A 9,550-nucleotide genomic window follows, 5' to 3' on the forward strand; every position below is an offset into this window, starting at 1 on the left:
TCATTTGCTATTCAGGCTATACCTGCAGCAGCAATATAACCTAATTGATCTTCACCCCTCCCCTCAGAAAAACATCAAGAGCTGTCGTTCTTCAGTATTGAATGTTTCTCAGTCTCAAGAATTCCTTAAGCATTTTGAATGTATATTAATACTTCCTAGTTTATAGAATGCAGGCAACAATATTTTGGCTACTATACAGGTAGTATAGTAAAAGACTCAAGGATGTAGATGTTGCTTGGAATAGAACGAAACTGTTACAGAGTGACACATAAGTGGGTAAACCTATTTATACCAAGTATGAAAAAGACCTTGTTCAGATTATAAAATGAAACAGATTGTGGGTGAGCAAAATGTTCTTCTAGCCAGACCTATCTCTGTGGCAAAGTTCAGAAATATATCTCACCAGAAACTTGAATATTTTGTAGTTGCTCAATCACCCAGGCTGAATCAGTGCTGCGTGGATCCATTGTGGTCAAAACTTCTTTGCTGTTTGTGGCAAAAGTGATGATGGCATAATTGGGGGAGACGTCATAGCTGGAGATCTGCAAAGGGAAACCAGGAGACAAAAAGAAGCAAGACGTGTACCGCATTTCTCAACTAGGTTCATTAACATTCAGTCCAAAGGACAGTATGGGACTGGCTTAGACACTTCAGCGCACAAAATCTCCCACCAAAAAGCATTTGCTGGTGACGGAAGGTTTTACATTCCCAGCCTTTCAACCTGGCCTATTCTTGCTGACATAGACTTACAAATATGACAACCTTTGCAAAGTCCAAGGCTACCCCATTCTATGACTTCCACAAAAGTTTGGGGATACCCTATTGTAGAACTTCTGCAAATGCCTCATTCCCGAGCTTTGCAGGTTGACGTATTGAAAGGGCACAGCAGATCGGCTGAGCCACCTGATAGCTTCCTATAAAAGTGCTTTTGACCTCTGACCTAAAATTAACCAAGAATTGGAGAAACTAATTGGCCAAAGGATTTGGAGCCTGTTAACCATGCCCAGTGGGAGATCCCTATTGTGACCCCAGTTAAGACTGATGGGTCAGTCTGCATCTGCATGGACTATAAGTGCACCCTGAATAAGGCCCTTCGGCAAAGCGCATGTCTGTGCCAATCATCCAGCATTTACTGCACCTCCTGGGTCTGGGGAAATTTTTTTGCTAAATTAGATATGGTGCAGGCGTACCAGCAACTGCTGGCAGATGGCATCACAGTGGAGGCCCAAACCATTGTGACACATAAGGGTGCATTCAAATGCACTAGATTGCAATTCAGTGTCAGTATTGTCCCTGGACTGTTTCAAAGTGTCATGAAACGACTTTTGCAGGGGATACCAGGAGTCATCCCATATTTTGATGACGTTTTGGTATCCCCTGCAAGTAAACTGCAAATAAAGAATAACTTTTGAAATGTTTGCGAATTGTGTTGATCAGAATTCAGGAAAAGGGCCTCCGTTTGAAAAAAGAAAAATGTCAAATCGTGATGCCAAGGATTGAATTCCTGGGGTATTTGGTAGATAGCTCTGGGATTCACCCACCCCTGGACTAAGGGTTTTGGAGTTCGATGCAGGAACGACGCGAGAGCCAGGTTTGCAAACAGCAACAGGTTTATTCAACAGAGGAACGAACTGACAGCGATTCAAACTCTTCAAACACGCGCCAAGGTATTTATATAAGAAGTAACTATTTCTTAACCAATCGGTGGCCGAGAACTGGGCAGCAACCGCTGACGCAGTTCCTTGGCCAATCAGGGAGGAATTGTGGCTAGCAACAGTTCTGCTGCGTCCTAGCCAATCAGGGCGCAGCAGAGCTGTTGCTGGCCCTTTTGCAAGGTTCTGAATGGAAAAAATAAAAGATAAAGTGGACAGTGAACAAACTTGGTTATGGTTAACAGCAGGTACATTAAAGAAAGAAACAGAGTCACTAATCCTGGCTGCGCAAGAACAAGCTATCCGCACAAATGCCATTAAGACCAAAACCGAAAAATTCTCTGATGATGCCAAATGCAGACTTTGCAAAGAAGCTGATGAAACTGTTGATCACATACTCAGCTGCTGTAAAAAAAATCACGCAGACTGATTATAAATTGCAGCACAATTCAGTAGCACAAATGATCCATTGGAATTTGTGCAAAAATTATAATATTAAAACAGCAACAAACTGGTGGGAACATCAGTCTGAAAAAGTCACCGAAAATCAGATGGTCAAGATCTTGTGGGATTTCCGTATACAAACAGACAAAATACTGGCACATAATACACCAGACATCACACTGGTTGAGAAAAACAAGGTCACAATCATAGACATCGCAATACCAGGTGATAGCAGGGTCGTCGAGAAGGAACATGAAAAAATCGCAAAATACCAGGACTTAAAAATCGAAATTCAACGACTATGGCACAAACCAGCAGTGGTAATTCCAGTGGTAATTGGCACACTGGGTGCTATTCCAAAAGCACTGGAATTACATTTAAAACAATTAAAAATTGACAAAATCACCATCAGTCAAATGCAAAAAGCCGCACTGCTTGGATCTGCACGCATATTACGAAAATACGTTACGACGTCCTAGGCCCCTGGGTGGGGCCCGACTAGTAACCAATGCCAAATCCGGCGAAACAACTGGCCGCTGTGATACAATTGTATAATAATAATAATAATAATAATAATAATAATAATAATAATGATGATGATGATGATGATGATGATGTAACTGCCTTGGTGCAAAGCAAACTTCACTAAGCTTTAGCCTCATTTTTTACTATCTGGAAGGGCCTTCAGCTTTACAAAGTTCCCACAACTTTACAACTTGTGGACTTTGACTCCCAGAATTCCTCAGCCAACATGGCTAGCTGAGGAATTCTGGGAATTGAAGTCTACAACTTTTAGAGTTGCCAAGTTTGGAGATCCCTGCATGGGATGGGAGAGAATATTTTATGAAGTTAATGAGAATTTTATGGGCCAGGCTCACAACGGCAGCCATTTCTCAGTGGCTTTCCACATTTCCAGTATCCCCTTGTTCTTAAAAGTAGTTTACTTTTGCCTTATAATTTCATCATGCCTGCTGAGGAATTCTGCGTCTTAAAGTCCATATATCTTAAAGAGGCGAAGTTTAATAAACCCTGGTTTGTAACTAGTATCAGTATTTTCTTGGTACAGGACTGAGCAAAGAAATTATCTGATTCTTTCATACCTTCTCAATCAACTTGATTGTAACATTCTTTGTACTGTTGAGATTCGCTGCAGTAATACTTTTTGAGGCATCGAGGAGAAAGTAGATGTTCATTGTGCCTCCTTTCTTAATGACAATTTTTCGCTTCTGTGTAGAGGCTGGAGAGAAAAAGAAATAATATTCCTACCTTGTTTCCCCAGTTATGTGTAGTTTTGATATACTAGACATTTTTTCCTAGGGAATGAAGGAATTGCAAACTGATAGCACATGATCACTCACTCACTCACTCAATCAATCAATCAATCAATTAACTGCAATAGTTGATATAAAGCCTCATTTTTGTTTTGTTTTTAATGAATGAAGTTCAGCTGTATTATATATACTGAATTACATTGTATATACTGAACTATATTGTATATCCTGAAGAGCAACAAGGATGATTAGGGGACTGGAGGCTAAAACATATGAAGGTTACAGGAACTGGGCATGGCTAGTCTAGTGAAGAGAAGGACCAGGAGAGACATAGCAATAGCAATAGCAATAGCAGTTAGACTTATATACCGCTTCATAGGGCTTTCAGCCCTCTCTAAGTGGTTTACAGAGTCAGCATATTGCCCCCACAGTCTGGGTCCTCATTTTACCCACCTCGGAAGGATGGAAGACTGAGTCAACCCTGAGCCGGTGAGATTTGAACCGCCGAGCTGCTGAACTAGCAGTCAGCTGAAGTGGCCTGCAGTACTGCACTCTACCCACTGCGCCACCTCGGCTCTATGACATGATAGCAATGTTCCAATATCTCAGGGGCTGCCACAGAGAGGAAGGGGGTCAAGCTATTTTCCAAAGCACCTAAAGGCTAGACAAGGAATAATGGATAGAAACTGAACAAGGAGAAATTCATCCTAGAAATAAGGAGAAATGTTCTGACAGCGAGAACAATCAACTAATGGAACATCTTGCTTTTGGAAGTTGTGGGAGCTTAATCCAGGAAGTTTTCAAGAAGAAACTGGACTGTCATCTGTCAGAAATGTAACATCTCCTCCTTGGGTTCAGCTTTGGACTAGATGACATACAAGGTCCCTTCCAACTCTGTTAATCTGTATTATTGATTCAACAGTCAAAATGACATTGTCCATCTGAAGAGCCAAAATCACTGGTCTGTGATGATGCCAAGATATATAAAAATGCAACACGCTTTACAAAATACAGGGAAGGCCAAGTGTTTCCATATACACAGGCACCCCAATGACCAAGTACGCTTAATGCACAGAAAATACTGGCTTAACACTGAAGGGGAAAACTACACACACGGTGGTAGAGGCACTACTGAAATGAAATAATGTAGAATAAGGTACAGCTACCACAACAAACTGCTGCAAATTTCATTAATGGAAATTACGACCAGGTGCTATTCCCTTGATAACTAGGAACATCTCTGTATTTTGAGGTGAGATTTAGTTCAGTGCTGCAAGATGGTTCAGGGGAAGGTAGCAGATAGATATGTCTATGAGTAACAGCAGCTGTTAATCTAACAGGCATCCACGGAGAGAGAATGGGGTCTACACTCATGCCCAAGGTATCATGGGTAGAATCTTCTGCCTTGGAAGTATCCCTGAGATATGCTTCCATTTTTCCTCAACTGATGGATCTGCTTGAATATTTAGAAAAATGTTGTGCAATGTCTTAGTTGTGATGCTTTTAACAATTCGCTCATAGAAGATAATCTTTGTAACTCAGGATTCAGCTATAGAGTCCTTGGTGCTTTTTAAAATGTTATTAGGTAACATTATCAGTATCACTGAGTTCTGCTAGTTAACATTCTTGAACGGAAAGAAGAGTGATTGTAGTTGTCTTTTTAAAAAAAACCTAGATAATGGCTTTAGAACAACAGAATTGGAAACCCTATCCCACTTCAGACAAATGGTTATCCAATCTCTTCTTTAAAACATCCAGTGTTGGAGCATTCACAATTTTTGGAGGCAAGTTGTTCCACTGGTGAATTGTTCTCACTGTGAAGAAATTTCTCCTTAGTTCTAAGATGCTTCTCTCCTTGATTAGTTTCCACCCATTCCTTCTTGTCTTACCCTCAGGTGTTTTGGAGAATAGTTTGACTCCCTCTTCTTTGTGGCAACCTCTCAGATATCGGAACACCTCTTGGTGTTCTTTTTTCCAATATTATAATATTCCAATATCCCCTTAAATTGGCCTAGAATATTTACTACTCAGAGAAATTGAGAGCATCTGACGATGTTAGTTGTCGTCTCATTTGTTATGCTAGGAAGGGAATTATCCAAGCATGTTCCATTTACAAAGACTTACAGATATTTCTATTGGCATCTGCCGCTTCAGCAGTTTCAGTCAAAGATGAAATGAAATTGTTGGCAACTTCTTCTGGGGTGTCAAAACTATATGGGTCTGGGAAGGAACAAGAGGAGGCTCAATTAATAACAGAGAATGTTATATTTATAACATTACGGGGCATTCTCTTTTATAAATTATAAAAGAGAATGCCCCAAAATAAACAGAACTATTTTTTATGAAAACCAGGATTGAAGTATTAAGAAGGGAAATTACACATTTTGCTGTTCTGGGATCCTTTGGGATAAACATAGAAGACTGTCTAGTGCAGGGGTATCAAACTCATGGCCTGTGGGCCAGATGCGTCATGCACTGGCCACGCCCACCCCTGGTTTAGTTAAAGAGAAAAAGTCACGATACATCACGTGACAGCACGGATTTGACACCCCTGGTCTAATGCTACCTGTTTGGTCCATTTTAGGGGCACTGTATGTCATTACGTATGTAATTAATATTTCTGTTCTAGTGTATATAGCATTTAAAGGTCCATCTATATGTTTTTAGTAAAAGAATACATTATTATTATTCTCTGAGATACTTTTCTCTACTGTGATTTCCTTGATGACTGTCCACCACCACCCCCGCCCACCCCATAAAGCTGGCTTATTGGTTTGATATTTATTCGTTTAACATTTCCCATGGAATATAATTTCCTTCAGTTTAACCTTTTTATTGGGTTATAAAATAAAATAAGATACAAAATATGAAAGTAAATAGGAAAACGGTGGCAAGGAAGAGGGGGAAGAGAAGTGAGGGAGGATAAGGAAAAAAAAAAGAAACATTGACTTCCGACTCTCTCTGTTGCAGTAAAACAAGGCATTTGTTCATAGTACTATGACAACACAAAAAGTTGTGATTTGATGCTAATGCCTTAAAGGTAAAGGTTCCCCTCACACATATGTGCTAGTCGTTCCCGAGTCTAGGGGGCAGTGCTCATCTCCGTTTCAAAGCTGAGGAGCCAGCATTGTCCGAAGATGTCTCTGTGATCATGTGGCCGGCATGACTAAACACTGAAGGCGCATGGAATGCTATTACCTTCCCACCAAAGGTAGTTCCTATTTTTCTACTTGCACTTTAACATGCTTTTGAACTGCTAGGTTGGCAGAAGCTGGGACAAGTAACGGGAGCTCACTCCATTACGCAGCACTAGGGGTTTGAACTGCCGAACTATTGACCTTTCTGATCGACAAGCTTAGCCACTGAGCTGCAACAGAGAGAGCTGGGAGTCTCAATACTTCTTTTTCTTTTTTTCTTATCCTCCCTTGAAATATCATTTCCTTGGAAACACAAGTCATCCCCACCTTGTTACTCTTCTGAAAGGCCCTGAAGATCTGGTTCTGTCCATCAACCTGGGGACTTAAGGCTGATATGGAGCCTATCAAGTGATTGGTGTGGTTGCATTTCTTGTACTGACAGGGCAGGGTAGGGTTGTGCGTTAATGCTAGGAGCATGATAGCTCACGTTGTTAGGACGTTGGGTTAGAGGTTAGGAAACCCACGTTCGAGATCCGGGTGCTGCTGCATCGCAGAGGTGAGCTTCTGTCATTTGCTCCAGCTCCTTGATGGGGACATGAAACAAGCTCCCCCAAGGGCAAGGGAGATGTCACCACCTAATCCTTTCAACCAGGAAGCGCCTTAAATGGTGCTTCCTGGTTGAAAGGATGGCATGTTGTAACCTGCTTGGAGTCACTGCATGTGAGTTGGGCAGCCATATAAATCTGCTTAATTAATACATAATAAATAAATAAATAAATAAATATATATTTATTATGAATTCTTGACTGACAATAAAGCAAAGCTCTGAAATTTGACCCAATCGTTGTGTTGAAGTTAGAGTGTTTCTTAAGGTGAATTTCATCAACTAACTCTTAACAGAAACCCAGGGCTGATTTCCCAAAACATTTCTAAGCTACTACAAGAAGTAGTAAAAAAAAAATATTCTGCTCATCTGGAAAAAGTCCCTGCAGTTTTCTCCACAAAGTTTTTCAGAAGTGATTTGCATTCTTCCTAGGACTCAGAGAAACTGACTGCCCCAAGGTTACCCTGGTTTCGTGCCTAAGGAACTCATTCCTCCTAGTTTCTAGCCTGATGCCTTAACCACTACACCAAACTGGTCTCAGCTGTGTAATATAAACGTCTTAATATGGCTAGGAAAAAAATTTGCATGGAGAATGAGAAAGTAAGTCAGGTCACCTGACCATGGTTTGGACCTTATATTTGACGCTTGCCTCTGACATAATCCCTGAATGCAACAACCAAACCATGATGAAGGTATGGTATTCCTATTGTAGGAAGTCAGCACCCACCCCTCTCCTAGAAAAATGAAATATTTTAGGAAATATTAAAAGGGCAGAATATTTCCCCTAAACAGGAGTCAGAAACTCAGCCCCCACCCCCTTTGTCAATGGGCCATTAAGACTGAGCCAATCTATTCTACATAACAAAGATCTACACCTTTCAGATCCAGAGTGATGGGATTAAGACATGGCCCTCAGGACATGATAGGATTAGCCCCTTACCCATCTCACCACATGGCACCTGGCAAGATCATATCAGCCAGCAACGCTCAACCAAGCCTGGGTCCCTACAAACAGCCTATAAAGTTAGCTAAGACCCCCTCCCCCTGGGAGTCTGACCACCAATGAGAATAGATTTCTTACACAGGAACAGAAACTCTAAAGTGGGGCCCAGAAAGGGCATCAAAACAGGGCACTCTCAGCATCTGTTCCCTTTTCCCCCAGCATCTCAAGCCATGTGACCTTGTCCACCATTAAAACCATCTTTCCAAACAGTCACCATGTTTCCAGTGTCTTTCTCTCCACTTGGAACTGAACTCAGAAGGACATTTCTTCCAACACTATACAATAATTTTTGTAATCAAGAATTCCTCTCACAACCCCAAGATTCACATTTTCAGTATTTAAGCCCCATATTCATCCTATCAGGCATTCTTTCCCCTCTGCTCACATCGACACTCTGGTTCTGATCCACTCCAGCTTCCTGATTCTTGGCAAATCCGTTCACTGGATCCAAAAAGAGTAAGACCATTCTCACAAGTGTAGCGGACACTATATTCTATTCGATATTGGTTTCCTTCTTTTCGGCCACCAATTGGGATCCCCGGGTTAAGGCAATGGCCAGCTAAGTAGGAGAAGAGAGGACCCCATTAATAAATAGTCATTTTGAAATATATATAGCAACAAATATACTATACATATATGAAATAACTTTCAATCCTCAAAAAGCTAAGAATTAAAGCAACAAAAGGTGAGATTCAAAAAGAGAGGAGACACAAAGATGTTGGCCCTGTCTACCCTTCTTCGTGTTAGTTCTTGAGATAATGAATAATGACAGAAGACAAGGTGAGAGAATTAGGGAGGTTAAGTTTTAAAAAAGCATATACATTGAGGCATTTGCAATGATTTGGTCTTAATTTGGGAAGATCCATTCATGGGAATAGAAACTTTAATGGGAAAATAAAAGGACTTGGTGTATTAGCAGGTTATAAGATTAATGATCAGAAGACAAAGATGTCAAAAAAAAAAAAGAATTTAGAAGAGCAAATAGAACCAGAACACTGGTTTTAAGATTGAGAAGAAAATAAAATATTTGGGCATTACTCTGACTAAAAAACTAATGTTTTGCCAAAAATGATGTTTTTGATTCAAACAATAACCAGTTTGATAATTGATGGGCCATTTAAACAATGGCATAAAGATTATCTAAATTTATATGGTGAAAAAACCACAAGTTACATATAAAGTGTTACAAGATGCAAAGGAAAGAGATGTTTGGCTTTACCAGGTCTGAAATTATATTTCACTGCTTGTTGTTTGGGCTGGATGGAAAAAAAAAACGTTGCTACTGAAACAAATGATTTTTAGACCTGAGGTTTGGACAGCATGACTATTTAAAGTTAAAAGTAATATGGCCTGAGAGATGCTCATTTTTGGACCTGCTTTAGTGTCTGTGGAGATTACCAGTCATCCAGGTTATTGTTCTTCCAAGGTGCTTTTTCAAG

The 9,550-nt window shown here is 40.5% G+C and overlaps 1 protein-coding gene across 1 annotated transcript in view; it reads right to left on the reverse strand.

Moving 5' to 3' along the window:
- LOC116524095 overlaps positions 1-9,550 on the reverse strand; it is a 116,184-nt gene that overhangs the window by 16,894 nt on the left and 89,740 nt on the right. Inside the window, exons 22-25 of the mRNA XM_032239179.1 lie at positions 8,497-8,670; positions 5,492-5,587; positions 3,197-3,333; positions 404-542 (exon numbers count right to left, since the gene is read on the reverse strand). Of these exons, the coding sequence (XP_032095070.1) occupies positions 404-542; positions 3,197-3,333; positions 5,492-5,587; positions 8,497-8,670 (546 nt within the window). The remainder of the gene's footprint in view (positions 1-403; positions 543-3,196; positions 3,334-5,491; positions 5,588-8,496; positions 8,671-9,550) is intronic.

This window comes from Thamnophis elegans, chromosome 2 (genome assembly GCF_009769535.1).
Source record: "Thamnophis elegans isolate rThaEle1 chromosome 2, rThaEle1.pri, whole genome shotgun sequence".
Classification (NCBI taxonomy): Eukaryota; Metazoa; Chordata; class Lepidosauria; order Squamata; family Colubridae; genus Thamnophis; species Thamnophis elegans.